The 15,919-nt window shown below is 47.5% G+C and overlaps 1 protein-coding gene across 2 annotated transcripts; it reads left to right on the forward strand.

Moving 5' to 3' along the window:
* The first annotated feature begins 914 nt into the window (after positions 1-914).
* LMO2 (LIM domain only 2) lies at positions 915-12,827 on the forward strand. Of its 2 annotated transcripts, none has more exons than XM_030918046.1 (5): positions 915-1,032; positions 1,386-1,664; positions 1,788-2,013; positions 6,547-6,762; positions 11,827-12,827. In XM_030918046.1, the coding sequence occupies exons 2-5, from the start codon at positions 1,658-1,660 to the stop codon at positions 12,044-12,046; spliced, it is 669 nt and encodes a 222-aa protein (XP_030773906.1). In that variant the 5' UTR covers positions 915-1,032; positions 1,386-1,657; the 3' UTR covers positions 12,047-12,827. The 2 variants fall into 2 exon arrangements, with proteins under 2 accessions (XP_030773906.1, XP_030773907.1); XM_030918047.1 differs by having other exon boundaries at positions 920-1,032; positions 1,386-1,549.
* The last annotated feature ends 3,092 nt before the right edge of the window (positions 12,828-15,919 follow it).

The following is a 15,919-nucleotide window of genomic DNA, read 5'->3' on the forward strand; positions in this document are numbered from 1 at the left end:
CTGAAGGCTCCACTTGGACAAAAATTTGCTCTTAAGGCTTTCTTTGAGACACACACACACACACACACACACACACACACACACATACACACACAGCTTTTGATTATACCCATGAGGGACCCAAGCCTTGAGACACAGGGACCAGAAAATGACAAAAGCATGCAGGCAGTAGTAAACTATGGTTATACTTGTAACAAGTCATGAAGCTTTGGCTCTGAACAGGGAAAATGAAGCACTCAGGGATTCACTTCTGACTTCAACTACCACCTTTCAGGGTGAGCTCATCCAGACCCATGTGTCATCTTTAAAATGGGAACAAAAATGTATGCCTATGATCCAGACTGATCATATAAAACTATGGATCCTGAAAGTACGTTCCTTCTTTGCAAGCCTTAGTGACTGGCATCACGCACAAATAGGCCTTTCAGTTTCTGAACGCAGATATTTTCAAGGAACTCTGAGGCCCAGGAGAGCCAAACGTTTTCTCCATGGAAGGGCAGACTATTGGCCTCCCCCTTCTTACCCTCTGTGTTCCTACCTCTTTCTAGAAGGAGGCTGAGGGGGGGAAGCCTGAACCCCCAAATCAAGTCCACCTTCTTTCTCTGTGCCTGACCCAGGGCAAAATTATCTCCCTAATACTGTTCTGTACCACTGGAAAAACACTTTCTCTGGTCGGGGTACTACTGGCATTTTACATGGGGGGCAGTTTAACCGCAGGAGTCCGCTTTCTGAAAGGTGCTGAGGGAGGGGATTCCGACACCAGCCGACTGGAGGAGCCCTGGCCCCACGAAGTCCCTCCCAGCCACCCTCCCTCTGGGATTAGCTGCCCTGGCTCTGCTCAGGCGTCCCCGGCCCGTGCGGTCCCGGCTCGCGCACCCCCATCGCCTCTGCAGAGTGCGGCCGCAGCCTGGAGCCCGCAGCCGATAGCCCGCAGAGCCGCGCTGTCCGGGGCATCCCGGTGCTCGGCGTCCGTGGACCTGGGATCTCGGACCTGGGACGGGCTCAAAATCCACTCGGAACACTTGCATTTCTGTAGGTGCTTATTTCACATTCTTGTTTTTTCTTGCTTGCTCTAGCTGTTCGTGGGTTACTTTCTGCCTTAGTTAAACCAAAAGGGAAAGGCTGAAGAGGGGAAGCTCTGAAGAATGATTTAGTGGCTGCCCAGCCTCCTCTCCAAGGAGAGGTGTTAGCTGAGCGGATCTCCCCGTCCCCGACACTGGCCCCTTTAAGAAGCCAAGTCAGTCCTGATGCTGCTGTTTGTATTGCTAATCCCCAGGAGCCCCCTTTAAAAAAAAAGAAAAGAAAAGAAAAAAGGGGAGGTGGGGGAACCGGGCAGCTGTCTCTTTAAATGTGATTTCCTTCTATTGTATTTGAATCGTGATCAGGAAAAAGGAAATGAAACCAGAGACAGAGGGAAGCTGAGCGAAAATAGACCTTCCCGAGAGAGGAGGAAGCCCGGGGAGAGACGCACGGTCTCCCTCCCCGCCCCCAGGCCGCCGCCCCCGTTCTGCCCTCGGCGGCGAGCAGCGCGCCGCGACCCGGGCCGAAGGTGCGAGGGGCTCGGGGCGGCCGGGCGGGCGCGCACCATCCCCGAGGGCGGCGCGGAGCCGGCGACAGCGCGCGAGAGGGACCGGGCGGCGGAAGCGGCGGGACCTGGATGGAAGGTTAAGTCCTGAGCAGCAGCAGCTGCTGCAGCCGCCCGGGGCCAGGCTGCACGCCCCGGCCCCCGCCTCGGCCGCGGCGCGCTCGCAGCCCGGTGATTCGCTCTCTCTCTTTGGCATTTGAAGGGAGCGCGGTGACTGTCCTTGAGCGCGGAGGGGCGAGCTCGCCGCCGGAGCGCCGGAGCAAGCGGAGGCGCAGGAGCGGCGGCGGCGGCGCCCGAGCACCCGAGGGGGTCCGAGTCCCGGCAGCCGGCCAGCCCCGCGCCACAAAGGGAGCGCCCCCGCCGCCCGGCACGCCGCCTCCCTCCCCAATGTCCTCGGCCATCGAAAGGAAGAGCCTGGACCCTTCAGAGTAAGTGCGGCGCCCCTGCCCCTGCCACCTCCGGTGTCCACGGTCTCGCGTCCCGCAGCGGCTGGGGGACCCGGGCGGCCTTCGAGGGGACTCCAGGTGCGCGCCCGCGGCGTGCTCTTGGCCCCCTGTGCGGAGCGCTGGGCTCCCTCTTCCTCCTGGGTGACTTCGGGGGCCCTGGGAGAGGGACTGGGCGGTGGGCGGCAGGGAGAGGGGTCGGCCCGGCGCCTCTGCGGGCCACTCCAGGCTATCAGGACGCTGCCTAAAGCCACCGCGGGCCAGAAAGTTTGCACGGGAGCAGGCACAAGGGGAGCCTGGAGGCGCGCAGGTGCAGTCCGGAGAGCGTTCCGTGCTTGACTCTGCTCCCTTCGCACCTCTCCTTCTCGGCCCGTTCTCTTTGTCCATTTGGTCTTGGAAAGGGGAACATTCCAAGTGGAGGCCTCCGGGGTCCCCAGCGGCCGCCTTCCCGGTCCGCAGGTGGAGCCGCTGCCAGCCGCGCGGGTGAGGGGTCCGACCGTCCACCTTGGAGCTGGCTCTGGGCCTCCGGGGATTTCTAGAGCAGCGAAATCCGGAGTAAATCTGAGTACGTGTAGCCCCCCTCGGGGTCCACCATGGGGGCCTGTGAACCTCGAAAGTTAATGCACCATTTTGTGTACAGGTGAATTCTTCTGGGGAGTAGAGGCTCGTAGTAGTTTTTAGCATGGTCTCAAAAGGGTATGGGGTCAGGGAACCAGAGCTCTAATGAGTATTGACCGCATCTGTTTTCTGAGCCTCGTGCTGGTTTGGAATGTTTTTCTATCTCTCACCAATTCTTTAGTGTTACCATGGGTAGCAAGGGGTGTTTAAGATATCATTTTCCTGTCAACGCAAATGCCCTTTTAAGAGTCATTAGCCGTCTGGTTTTGAGAATTTTTATTCCTTTGAAGTCCCCCTCTAATCCTTTGAAGGGATTTGTCACACAAGACCAAAGGAGCTGGTTAATGACTTGTCCATTTGTGCTTCTAAGAGACATTTGTTTTGTTTTTTCTTTTCCTGGTTTAAAAGAATTGTGCTTTCCTGCTTGAAATACCGCACACACACACACATACACCCTTCAATTTCGGCTTTCTATGGTGTTTATTTACCTGGGTTTTACCCTCAGTTACCAGCATAAAAGCTCAGCATGTTCTCATAAAACACAGGAAGTACCACCATCCAATGAGAATATAAACATCACTATTCCGTCTTGAAGGTTAAGACGCCAGTTCTGTAATGAGCTAGGTTTGTTGTAGCCAAAACCCCCAATTCCTTCAACAAATTCTCAGGAGAAAAATAACATTTCTTTTTAAAAGTATGTTTATGTAAACAATGGGTTTTAAACGGTGGTTTGATCACTTTTTTAAAAATAAAATTACAACTGAGCCTTGAGTTTCAGAGACTGGGCAAGATCATAGTAACACAATAAGGGAGTGAATTGGATGAATTGGTGCCTTATGCCTTTTTGATCAGCAGAATTTAGTCACTAATCCTTTCAATAGAAGGCAAATCTGAAAGTTTCATTTCCCTGAAGAAAGTTTGCTTCTTTCAAAGTTTGTGCTTTTTCACTGAGGTTAGAAAACTGAAACATCCTAACTTCCTAACACAGCAGATACCTGCTGCTGGAGGCTCACCAGCTCCTTCCTTCACTTCACTATTTGCCCAGCGAAGACAGTTTCTGATCAGAGAGGGACAAGCTAGTTGAGAAATTGCAGCAGCAGCACATTCTCCCCACCCCCTTAGAAATTGTTATGATTATCCCAGAAATCCAGGCTGAAATGATACTCAGGTGTAATATTCAAGATAAGGGTCTGGGAGAATATAAAATATTAATTTGAGGGTGAATCAATCTCATTCATTGTCTTGGATTGCCCACTAAGTATAATGTGATATTATCAATTAGTTATAGAAAGACAGAGCCAATATCTTATACTTTACTTCTCCATCTCATCTCAGGCCATCATCATAACTCTTTTACTTTACATTCCTCCTATTGTCCAGTATCCTACTAGATGCTTCATTGTGTACTTCCTCAAAGCCAACTTGGGTCATTACAATCAGCATCTCCAAATTACAGATGGAGACTTGCCTAGCTATATGCAAATGAAACATTTGGACAGAAAGCCAGCCAGAATTCATGAACACAGAGATTCCCTTGCTATGCCACTGGTGGCCCCCACTGCCTCCCCTGTGAGTAACAAGAGCAGTTCATTTGAATTCCAGGCAGTTTTGCACCAGCTAAGGGCAAATTATCCTCTTTCACAGTCCTTTGGCAGCATCAGCATCGGGATATCCAATGTCTGTCGAGGTCCCATGAGTGGTTTTGAAAGCCCAGAGTAAGACCATGGGCTGTGGAAAGAGAAGAGATGCAATTCCGAGTTGATACACATAAAAATGCTAGGGTATTAGTTATTAGAAGGGAAAATGGCAGTCCTTATATACAATCTGTAGAAACAAAGGAAAGAAAGCAAGGCTTCAGTGAATGAAACCCTGTCTCTACTAAAAATACAAAAAATTAGCCGGGCGAGGTGGCGGGTGCCTGTAATCCCAGCTACTCAGGAGGCTGAGACAGGAGAATGGCGGAACCCAGGAGGCGGAGCTTGCAGTGAGCCGAGATGGCACCACTGCACTCCAGCCTGGGCTACAGAGCAAGACTCTGTCTCAAAAAAAAAAAAAAAAGAAACTATAGTTTTGATTTTTTTGAGCTAGGGTCTCACTGTGTTGTCTAGGCTAGAGTGCAGTGCTCACTGCAGCCTCAAATTCCTGTACTCAGGTGATCCTCCCACCTCAGCCTCCTGGGTAGCTGGGACTACAGGCTCATGCCACCAAGCCTGGGCAATTTTTTATATTTTTTGTGGAGACAGGATTTTGCCATGTTGCCTGGGCTGGCCTCAAACTCCTGGGCTCAAGTGATCCTCCTGCCTTGGCCTCCCAAAGTGCTGGGATTACAAACGTGAGCCACTGTGCCTGGCCTTTTTTTTTTTCCCCCCAGATAATCTAACTTGAGCTTCACATTTTCTTGTTCCAAAGATGATAATCTCATGAAGTGCTGTTACACTGTATCTAGAAAGTATGGGCATGGCTTTAGCACTCCTAAATATTCACAAGAAACGCTTCATTCTTCACATGACAGAATCCTCTGAAGTGTCAGAGTGTTATAGACATTGAGCCACCTAGCCTCCTGTCCCCAGGTATAATGACTGCTGGGCTTTGTGGGCTCAGACCAATTAGGACACAAGGTCACCTGGTAAGTTAGTACTAGTTAGAAATAGGAGACGTGGATTTATACCTGCAGGGCACCCAGGAGGAAACTCCCTTTGGGAATTTTACAGTTGGAAGAAGGTCTGTTTTTTGAACCATAATAGATTTTTAAGAAATAGATTTGTGTTTAAGGTTCCAGAGAACACTAGCTAATTATTACAAATCAACAAGTATTAAGTGTTTACTGTGTCCCATTTGGGGGACACTAGAATAATTCCTTCCACTCATTTATTTTCTTTTAGCAAAATTATTTATTTTTAAATGTTAAAAAAGTATTCAGATTCCAGTGAAGCAAAGTGAACAGGAGATACTGTGCATGGCACATTAATGAAAGAACACGTGTCACAGCCTATTAACAATTGCTGGATTGAGATGTCAGTGACTGTTTAATTGCCTTCCACTCTCTTTGAAATAATCATTGCCCCCACTTCATTTTCTTCCTCAAATCAACTTTATCCGAATCAGCTTTACTGTTATAAAAATGTTCAGGTAAGGAAAGAAAGGCCTATTTGATGTTCTTCATAAGTGTAACAATGGCCTTACAATATGGGATTTTCCTCCAAGTATTCCTTCAGTAGGAAGAATGGAAAATGGAATTTCTGTAAAAGAGTAAAACTAGGAGAATTCCTATTATATCCTGATGGAAGTTTTATTTTGGAAAGAGAAAGCAGCCTAAAATAATTGTTGGTCTCATTCTTCTTTCTTCCTCACCTCTGCTTTTGTGCGGGTGAGAAGGGCTGGAGGGAGGATGGCACTTTATTCAACAGGAGATTTGCAGATTCTTAGCTCTCTGGGTCATCCGCTGCCCTGGTGGTGAGCGACTCTTTTAGTCCAGGGTGCCTCCTCTGAGGTTAGGCAGTGCCCTTGGGTATAGGAGGAGGAAAATGAGGGAAATCTGTGAAGATAGAGAGGGAGAGTCAGCGGGGAGAGAGGGAAAAAGCAGTAGGAGACCAGAGGTGCCCAGGTGGTGCTGGGCATGGGCAGGGGCACAGTGTCACCTGCAGTTGCCTTTGATGCCTCTTGGTGCCCTGTGTTTACTTCTTACAGATCTAGGGAGTAAGGTCTGGCTCTCTCCCGTCTTAACCCAAGGTTGGTTGGGACTCTGCAATCTGGCCAAGGGATGTATTGTCCTGTCCCTTCTCCCTTAGGTCACCAAAAGGCAGTCAGGTGAGGTACCCTGTCTGGCCCAAAATGATCTTGGACCCCCGGTGCTGGTCTCACCCTGGTGAGGCTGTCCCTGATGCTTGGCCTTCTCTCCAGGGAACCAGTGGATGAGGTGCTGCAGATCCCCCCATCCCTGCTGACATGCGGCGGCTGCCAGCAGAATATCGGGGACCGCTACTTCCTAAAGGCCATCGACCAGTACTGGCACGAGGACTGCCTGAGCTGCGACCTCTGTGGCTGCCGGCTGGGTGAGGTAGGCCGGCGCCTCTACTACAAACTGGGCCGGAAGCTCTGCCGGAGAGACTATCTCAGGTACCCTCCCCGGCACTCCACTGGGGCCCTCAGGAGGGAGGCTGGGTGGTCCCTGGACATCTGCAGTCTGTGTATGTTGCCCCCGACCCTGTTCCAGGCTCAGACACCTATAGAAAGAGGTCAGGCTGCAGAAACTGAGTCGCAGCTCCCGTGCAAGCAGAGGGCATTTCTTCCTGTTTGAGAAGCATATTTTCAGGGTTACGTTCCTATGTGGTAAAATACTAATATCTTTAAAGGCAAGAGAATTGTACACCCAAAATTCAGAAAAGTTTGTTCCCTTGAGGAGCGGGAGAAGCCAGGGGATGGGATTGAGGAGGAGTACGCACGGAGGATCAGAAGGAACTGGGAGTGTTTCTAAGTTTGGAGGTGATCTCTGAGGACCTCATTTGAATGCTTCAGAACATACATATATATATATATATATATGTTATAAATATTCTTTTGTATGACTCCAATATTATATGATGAGAAATTTAAAAATAGAAAGCATGTGGAGCTCGAAGCATTGACTCATAGCAGGAAGGCAGTCTTTGAAGAATAGAAGGCAAAGGCCCTGCAGGCAGTTGGAGGTTTGAGTCCCAACACCCTTGCTTCCGAATGGCGGCCTTGGGAAAGTTACTTAACCTTCCTAAGACTCGATTTCCTCATCAGTAAAATGGGGATTATAATAGCACCTACCTCTAAGGATGTGGGGAGGATTTGATGGAGTAATGCTGATAAACTACTTGACTCGGTATGGATCAAATAGATGTTAGCTGCTCTTATAAGTTATCCTTATGACATAATCATTGTTTTCCAATCTAATGAGCAAAGGGATGGAAGAATGGAAGGGTAAAATAGGAACTCGACCACGCCAAGTAAGACAGGAGCTGAGGGTATCTCCCATGCTCTGGGCCATCCTGTTGGCCATCCGAATTTTCTAGCACTCTGTGAATGCCTCTGCCTAGAATGTACTAGCGTTTCTAGTTTCCGATGAGCTGCTGTGGAGGTAACTCTCTCTGTGCCCTCTGCTGTCAGATCTGCTCACCTGTGTAGCTGTCAGGATTTCTCCGTCTTCCTGGAGCAGAGGGTCTGTGAGGCATGCTTCCCTGATACACCCGGACCATCCAGCCCATGGAAGCTTGTTGAGACCTCAGCGCCCTTGGCTGCTGGGCCAGCTTTTCCCCTCGAACCTGCCCTCAGAGCATTTTACGTTACAGAAACAAAACAAAACAAAAAAACTGCAGGCAGTTCACAGTGAAGGAAGCTTTACCTAAAGACTGATGGAAGAAGCCTTTTGTCCTTCTTGAATTCCCAGATAAAGTCCTTGCAGTCCTTGCAGATATGGTGGTTCCGAGAAAATAAGTAGGGTTTTGCAATGATCATGCTTATAATTTTGGTCAGTTTTCCTTTTTTTAAGTCCCAAAAAATAGAACTGGGATAAATACAGACCTGGTTTTGCTCACTCCCACTTTGCCAAGTCAATGAGAAGGCAGACGGGTAAATGAATCCCATCGGACCCTTGACTCCATCCCTGTCAAATCATTTGAATCTTATTAAATGAAGTGCAGATTGAGTAAGGTCAGAAGAGCCCCGGCTTTTCCCTATCTCTACCGTTTTATATAACATTCAGGAATAAAACCAGTGCTGCCTGGGCTTGTTAATCCTTTCCATTTTCAAAAAGGAGAGGAAGAAAAAAAAAAAAAAAAACAGTCTGGGAGAACCCAATGTTAATTAACTTGTGTCTTGGTGACATGAAATAATTCTTCTCCCTGCCACATTCCTAGGCAACATGTTAATTAACTCTGCGTTAGTGCAGGCATTTCCAGCCATCTTTTAATATTTATATTATTGTTATTAAAATGGGCAGCAGAGAGCTTAAGATGGGACACCTCTTGACAGAGGAGAAAAATTGTCTTTTGCTTCAGGGATGGTCCTTTAGCCAAGATCTTGTTTACTTGCATTCTTGGTATATCTGGCAGGATCTTTTTTTAACAAGGCAAGTTGGAAGAGTGACTGAATGAGCCCTCTAATGGGGTTGAATTCTTCTTCACCCCTAGGATAACTTGTCCCCATGAGGATTTCCAGTGGCTAAGTTGCCTGTTACAGTTCTTTTCCGACATTTTGCTTCAAATATTCATGAGACCCCCATGCGGAACCTCAACTCTGCTGTGTTTTTGGGAACCCGAGAGCAGCTGTTCATGTCTGTGCCGAGCCAGATCTCCTTGGATCCCTTTTCACTAATTCTAGTGTGCTGGGAGTGGTGGGGTGGTGGTGATGGCAGTGGTTTTGCTTTTAACAGCCAGCACCTGAATCTGTTAGAGCCAGAAGTATGCCTGCCCCCGCTAGACCCCCAGTGGACCTTAACCAGTGACAGACATGGTGGGAGTACCAAGCCCTGCAGCCTTGCCTGAAGCCAGGCATAACTTATATTCCAGAGTCCCTCCCCTCTGAGGGACTTTGCCTGAGGTCACAACTTGGCTTGGCCTCCTCCCCTTCCCTCCAGCCTCCTCCCCTTCCCTCCAGCCTCCCCTGCTGCCTTCCAGGTTTTTCCTGAGAATGCATCATTCATAAATCACTGGCACATAAATCCTTGCCTCAGGGGCCGCTTCTGGGATATCCAGCCTAAGATACCAATTCTTGGTGCCAGAGGTTAATGTTCAAGTTAGGTGTCAATTCCTGGCTTATTTTTTGCTAATATTAGAATCTCAGAATCCCAGAGCTGGAAAGGGCTACAAGGGCCTTCTCTTTCAGTTCCCTTGCTTTTACGGCTTAAGTCACGGAAGCCTGTGCAGTGGACTCCATTTGCTCAGGTCACCTGGTAAGTTAGAGGTGATGCTGGGACCTGAACTTGTCTCTCACATATTCGTCCTTTGTCCTTCCCTTCATTAGCTGCCTGATGTGGATTATAATTTACCCCCTGACTTCCCTTTAATAAGCTTCCTCCTTCCTTAAGGATCGCCCACCCCAGGCAGTTGGATTCATTCCATGCACACTGTTTTCTCAGTCGTTCATCATTGCTCAGGCCCAAACTTAACTTACAGAACAGTCAGGAAACCAGAACTGTCTTTCCACTCTGTGACCTCCAATGTGGCGGTTACCTGCAGCTCCACCATCTGCTACGTTGGGATAAAATGTTCTCCCCCAGTAATGAGTTTGCTCCCCAGGCGGTGCTTTGGAAACACTCAGAAATCTTCAAATGGAAAGCAGGATTCAGAGGAAAATTAGCTGGCCCTGGCCCGAACAATGAGCTCTCCGTTCGTGGACCACCTCTTCTCAATTCCATTAATTTTGCCGAAATATTGCAAAATGTGTCAACTGCCCTTACGTCCCCTACAACCTCTCAGAATGTACCAATTGATTCTCTGATATCCTGAAATCAATCAGAACTTCCAGTAAGAGCAAGCATTCACCTAAAACTGTCCTAAAGGTTTTATGTGGAAACCACCTGCTAACATGCTATGTTTTCAGCCACGAGTGAAAATTACTTCCTGCAGCAAGACTGGTGCAGCTGGGAATACACCCAAAATGTGTTAACACATAACCAGCACTGGCTTAGCCCTTGACCATGGGTGCCCTGACATGCTTCGTTTGGTTGTTCTAACAGCTCAGTGAGGTGGAGCCTATGATGGCTGCTGTTTCACTGAGGCTCAGAGAATCAGAGGTCTCTCCAGGGTCACTCAGGGCTGGACCGGGACATTGAAGCTGGGTCTACTCTGCTTCCGGTACTTGTGTTACTGCACTTTTGCTGTTGATTCTCAAATGTTAGCCTGCATCCAGTCCCCCGGAAGTGTTCGTTAACACAAACTACTGGGCCTTCTCCCCAGGGTGTTTCCGTTGCGTAGGGACAGAGGAGGGCTGAGAATTTGTTGGTTTGCTTTTTTTTTTTTTTTTTTTTGAGTCAAGGTCTGGCTCTGACCCAGGCTGGAGTGCAGTGGCATGATCTCGGCTCACTGCAACCTCCACTTCCCAGGCTAAAGCCGTCCTCCCACCTCAGCCTCCCAAGTATTAATAGCTGAGACTAGAGGCATGCACCACCACACCCGGCTAATTTTTGTATTTTTTGTAGAGACAGAGTTTCACCATGTTGCCCAGGGTGGTCTCAAACTTGTGAGCTCAAGTGATCTGCCTGCCTCAGCCTCCCAAAGTGCTGGGATTACAGGTGTGAGTCACTGCGCCCAGCCTGAGAAATTGTATTTCTAACAGGTTCCCAGGCGGTGCTGATGCTGCTGGTCCCAGGACCAACACTTTGAGAACCACTGCACTGAGCCCTGCCATGTTCTGTCTCCCACCTTGACACTGCATACTGCCTGAAATAAGTGATCAACTGAGGCTTGGGAGAGTCTTGGTTTAAATGTCAGAAAAAAAGTTTCACTTTTGATTCATGACAATGGGGCAGCGAGGGCCATGAATTAAGATCTTCCATTCATGGCGGAGAGATGCTGTTTGTCCTCTATATCTCAGAGGCACGATTAGCTGTACTGCATGTTTCCTGTGGAACTGTCTCCCAGCACCTGGGGCCGCAACGAATAAGCAGGTAGAGATGTGCTTTGCAGCTTATGGAGGTATTCAAGGCCAGCTCTCCCCATGGGTAGAATCAGTGGCTGTTGATATGATAGAGTTTGGGAGCCTCAGAAGAATGCCCATTTTATTGCATTCCTGGTCAGTACCCTCTCAAAGGGACTCTCAAAAGGATTCCCTCCAGCTGCTCTTCTGAAATGAGGGTTCCCCTGGGAGGGGACAGGTAATACTTGCCTAACTCCTTATCATAGATCACATCAGCTGAGAGTCTCGCCCACAGAGGAGGAGCCAGGGGGCAGCCTAGGGGAATGGTGAGCAGTTGCTGCAGACAGGGAGAGGGCTCAGAAAAGGGAGGAGTTATGCCAGATCCAAATGCCAGTTTCATCTGAGTTCCCTCTGCCTGCCCGGAAAGATTGCACTAGCCGGCCCTCCTTCTGGAGCTGACCTTTCCTGGCTTCCTGACATCTGGAAAGTTCGGCCTCCTTTCTAGGGCTCATCCCTGAGCCCTGTCTTCCAGGATTGTCCCTTTCACTGTCTTCTTAGCTTTTCTTTCTTTTGCCCCAGGCTTTTTGGGCAAGATGGTCTCTGCGCATCCTGTGACAAACGGATTCGTGCCTATGAGATGACGATGCGGGTGAAAGACAAAGTGTATCACCTGGAATGTTTCAAATGTGCTGCCTGTCAGAAGCATTTCTGTGTAGGTGACAGATACCTCCTCATCAACTCTGACATAGTGTGCGAACAGGACATCTATGAGTGGACTAAGATCAATGGGATGATATAGGCCTGAGTCCCTGGGCATCTTTGGGGAGGTGTTCAGTGAAGACACCGTCTCCATGGCATCTTCGTCTTCACTCTTAGGCACTTTGGGGGTTTGAGGGTGGGGTAAGGGATTTCTTAGGGGATGGTAGACCTTTATTGGGTACCAAGGCATAGCATCCAAGTGGCATAATTCAAGGGCTGACACTTCAAGGTGACAGAGGACCAGCCCTTAAGGGAGAGCTTACGGCCACAGCCATCCGTAGTAACTGACATGATTAGCAGAAGAAAGGAACATTTAGGGGCAAGCAGGCGTTGTGCTATCATGATGGAATTTCATATCCACAGATAGGGAGTTGTTGTGTAAAGACTTGTTGTGACTTTGATGCTTGCAAACTAGAGATGTGCAATTGATTTCTTTTCTTCCTGGCTTTTGTAACACCCCTGTTTCAATGACTGTCCTCCGCACAAGGGAAGGACAGAAAGGAGTGGCCATTCTTTTTTCTTGGCCTCCTTCCCGGGGCCTTAAGCTTTGGACCCAAGGAAAACTGCATGGAGACACATTTCAGTTGAGAATGGAAACCACAACTTTTAACCAAACAATTATTTAAAGCAATGCTGATGAATCACTGTTTTTAGACACCTTCATTTTGAGGTGAGGAGCTCCACAGATTGTTTCTATACAAATATAAATCTTAAAAAAAAAGTTGTTCAACTATTTTATTATCCTAGATTATATCAAAGTATTTGTCGTGTGTAGAAAAAAAAAACAGCTCTGCAGGCTTAATAAAAATGGCAGACTGAAATGCAGTGTTGTTTATTTGATTACAACAATTTGGGATGGCGGGGAAATGCTCTGCTTTTTGTGTTGTAAAGGAGAAGTAAATAAGCAATTTACTCTTAGGTCAAATAAAAACTTCCATGGATTGCAAGGGTTTGTATGAGGCAGGCACATTTCTATATTACTGGCAATTATGTAACAGGTCATCATGTAGCTCAGAGGAATGTAGAATAATTAAATTGTTATTGTAAAATATGCATTTCACTTCAGCATCGTATGGAGTGAGTGGAAGGCAAGATCATTGCCTTTGGGAAACTTGTAACCTAGAAAGAACACAAATACATAAAGCAGATTCCCTTTGGGAGAGAAGGTAATTACCTAGTTTGAAATGTGGCAAAGATGCTGAGCTTGACACTTCGATTTTCCAAGACAGGCGTCTCAGGGTGTTTTATGACAAGTGGTTAAGAGGACCTTTACTTTGAGGATTTAAAGCAGGCACCTTGGTTTGTGTGTTTGCCTTCACCCGAGTCAGGCCGCCCCCGTGAACTGATGCAGAGCGTCACCTGCTGGTCATCACCTCGAAGCGCGCTAGCCCAAGAGGGTCCCAATGAAGGACAAACCTGGATGAAGAAGAATAAGCTTTTCAATGATTTCCTTAGAGTACTGGGAAATGCAAGAAGTCTAAATGCGTTTAGTTATTAAGACACAAGAAACATGCAGCTAAGGCTACAGTTACCTATAAGATTCCTTTAAAATCTTCCTAAGGTTTGTAATCTTTTTTTAAAAAAAATTTTTTTTAATCCCAGGACAGAGAGACAAATGATTATTTTTTTCTTCTAGTGAGAAATAATGAAGTCATGGCTCTCTTGGTCTGTAAAATGCTAAAAGTGGTTGGGAAATCTGACTGCGTAAGGTGGCCTATTTAAAACAAATCCAGGCCGGGCGCGGTGGCTCAAGCCTGTAATCCCAGCACTTTGGGAGGCCGAGACGGGCGGATCACGAGGTCAGGAGATCGAGACCATCCTGGCTAACACTGTGAAACCCCGTCTCTACTAAAAAATACAAAAAAACTAGCCGGGTGAGGTGGCGGGCGCCTGTAGTCCCAGCTACTCGGGAGGCTGAGGCAGGAGAATGGCGTGAACCCGGGAGGCGGAGCTTGTAGTGAGCTGAGATCCCGCCACTGCACTCCAGCCTGGGCGACAGAGCGAGACTCCGTCTCAAAAATTAATAAATAAATAAATAAATAAAACAAATCCAGTTACGTTGCATTCCAGCTCACCTGGTGGAAAGGCGCTATCAGCGACGGGATGTTTGTTCTGAGTCAGTAGTTCTCAAACTCTCTGGGACCAGCAGAATCAACATCCCCTGGGAACTTACTATAATAAAGAAACAGATTCATGGTCTCCACCCCAGACACCCTAAATCAGAAAATCTGGGGATGGGGCTCAGCAATTTGTGGGGTGTTTGTTTTGAGATAAGATCTCTCTCTGTCCCCCAGGCTACAGTGCAGTGTCATGATCCTGGCTCACTGCGGCCTCAACTTCTTGGGCTCAAGCAATCCTCCCACCTCAGCCTCTGTAGTAGCTGAGACTACAGGCTCACACCACCACGCCCCGCTAATTTTTGGATTTTTGGTAGAGATTGTGTTTCCCATGTTGCTCAGGCTGGTCTTGAAATCCTGGACTCAAGTGATCTACCTGCCTTGGCTTCCCAAAGTGTTGGGTTACAGGCACGAGCCACCGTGCCCCACCTGTATTTTAATAAGCCTTAAAGATGATTCTGACGCATGCTCAAGTTTGAGAATGGCTGTTCTAAAACATCTCCCAGTTAGGAAGATCAAGCATTCTAAGTTATTAATATTTGATGCAAAGGTTAATCACTGAAACTCTTCCACATGTAGATACTGTCTAGCCTTGGTCCCTAAACTGAAAACTTTCGATACATTCGTCACTCATTTCTTCTGTACATCATCTTCAAAATCGATCACAATTTAATTCGCCATTTTAAACTGTGTTTACAGTAATAATAATAATAATGGTAATAGATTCTATCTGTGCAATTATCTTATAAGTAGCATTAAGTAAAAATACAAATGATCATTGCGTTGGAAATGTAAACTTTATTCTTAATCCCCATTGTAGCACAACACTCATTAATATTGAGGAAATCAGCCAATATTTTTGTCATGCTCAACAAAGCAATAATTGACCTTTTCCATTTGTCAATGGCACCTTCTTGCAGAACTGTGGATGCGCAGGCAGTCTTTGTAGCACATCACCTCAGAGGCCCAAATATCTAACCCACAACTGACTTAAGGGGAAAGACATGTAAAGAGACTCAGAGGGACCAGCTCCCAAGGTCTACCCTGGTGGTCCTTGCAGGAATGTATTACCGTGTGTGCTCTAGACCCAGGGTCAGGAGAACTGACGATCTGCTCTCTTCCCTGGTCCATGCCTTCATTAAAGCAATTGGCTGGAACATTTTGCTTCCTCTTATCTCTTGAATGTCTTTTACCGCAAACCAGCTTCCTTTTATTGCTGCTTCTAAGACAACTACTACTTTTCGGGAAAACTTGGAGTCCTACAAAGTTAAAATAGAGCAAGCATCTAGGAGCTTTATCATCTGAAGACTTGGATTTGAATTCCAGTGACATGACTTTAATTGCTTAATAACCATTTACACAGCACTTACCATTTGCCAGGCCCTCTTCTAGTTTTACATATATTAACTGCTTGAGGCCACATAACCTGCCTCGGTGGCAGTTTCTACTGCTTATCACCTGCATTGTGCTGCCAAGGAAAATGAAGCACAGATGGTTAAGAAACTTCCTAAGGTCCTACGGCTGAGAAGTCATAGAAGTCACTTTAACCAAGGCGCTTCACCCTGCGCCCTGCTGCTCTCTCCAAGTCTCACCTCACTGAACAGCAGGTTTCCCATCTGCAAAAGAGGGAGAATGAACACCTTCCATCCCACATTATTTGGGGATATTTGAGTTTAGTCTAGGCAGAAATGTAAACAAAACACAATGATACAGGATTATCACCACAATAAAGCAATGTAAAAGGTGCTCTGGAAACGCAGATAAGGGAACAATTAAATTGGCCCAAGCGTGTCTGT

This window comes from Rhinopithecus roxellana, chromosome 15 (genome assembly GCF_007565055.1).
Source record: "Rhinopithecus roxellana isolate Shanxi Qingling chromosome 15, ASM756505v1, whole genome shotgun sequence".
NCBI lineage: Eukaryota > Metazoa > Chordata > Mammalia > Primates > Cercopithecidae > Rhinopithecus > Rhinopithecus roxellana.

What these genes read in the sequence shown, in the direction of transcription:
- LMO2 (XM_030918046.1), top strand. An exon ending in AAGAGCCTGGACCCTTCAGA is followed by an intron (nt 2,014 to 6,546) that starts GTAAGTGCGGCG and finishes CCTTCTCTCCAG; the next exon opens with GGAACCAGTGGATGAGGTGC. An exon ending in TGCCGGAGAGACTATCTCAG is followed by an intron (nt 6,763 to 11,826) that starts GTACCCTCCCCG and finishes CTTTTGCCCCAG; the next exon opens with GCTTTTTGGGCAAGATGGTC.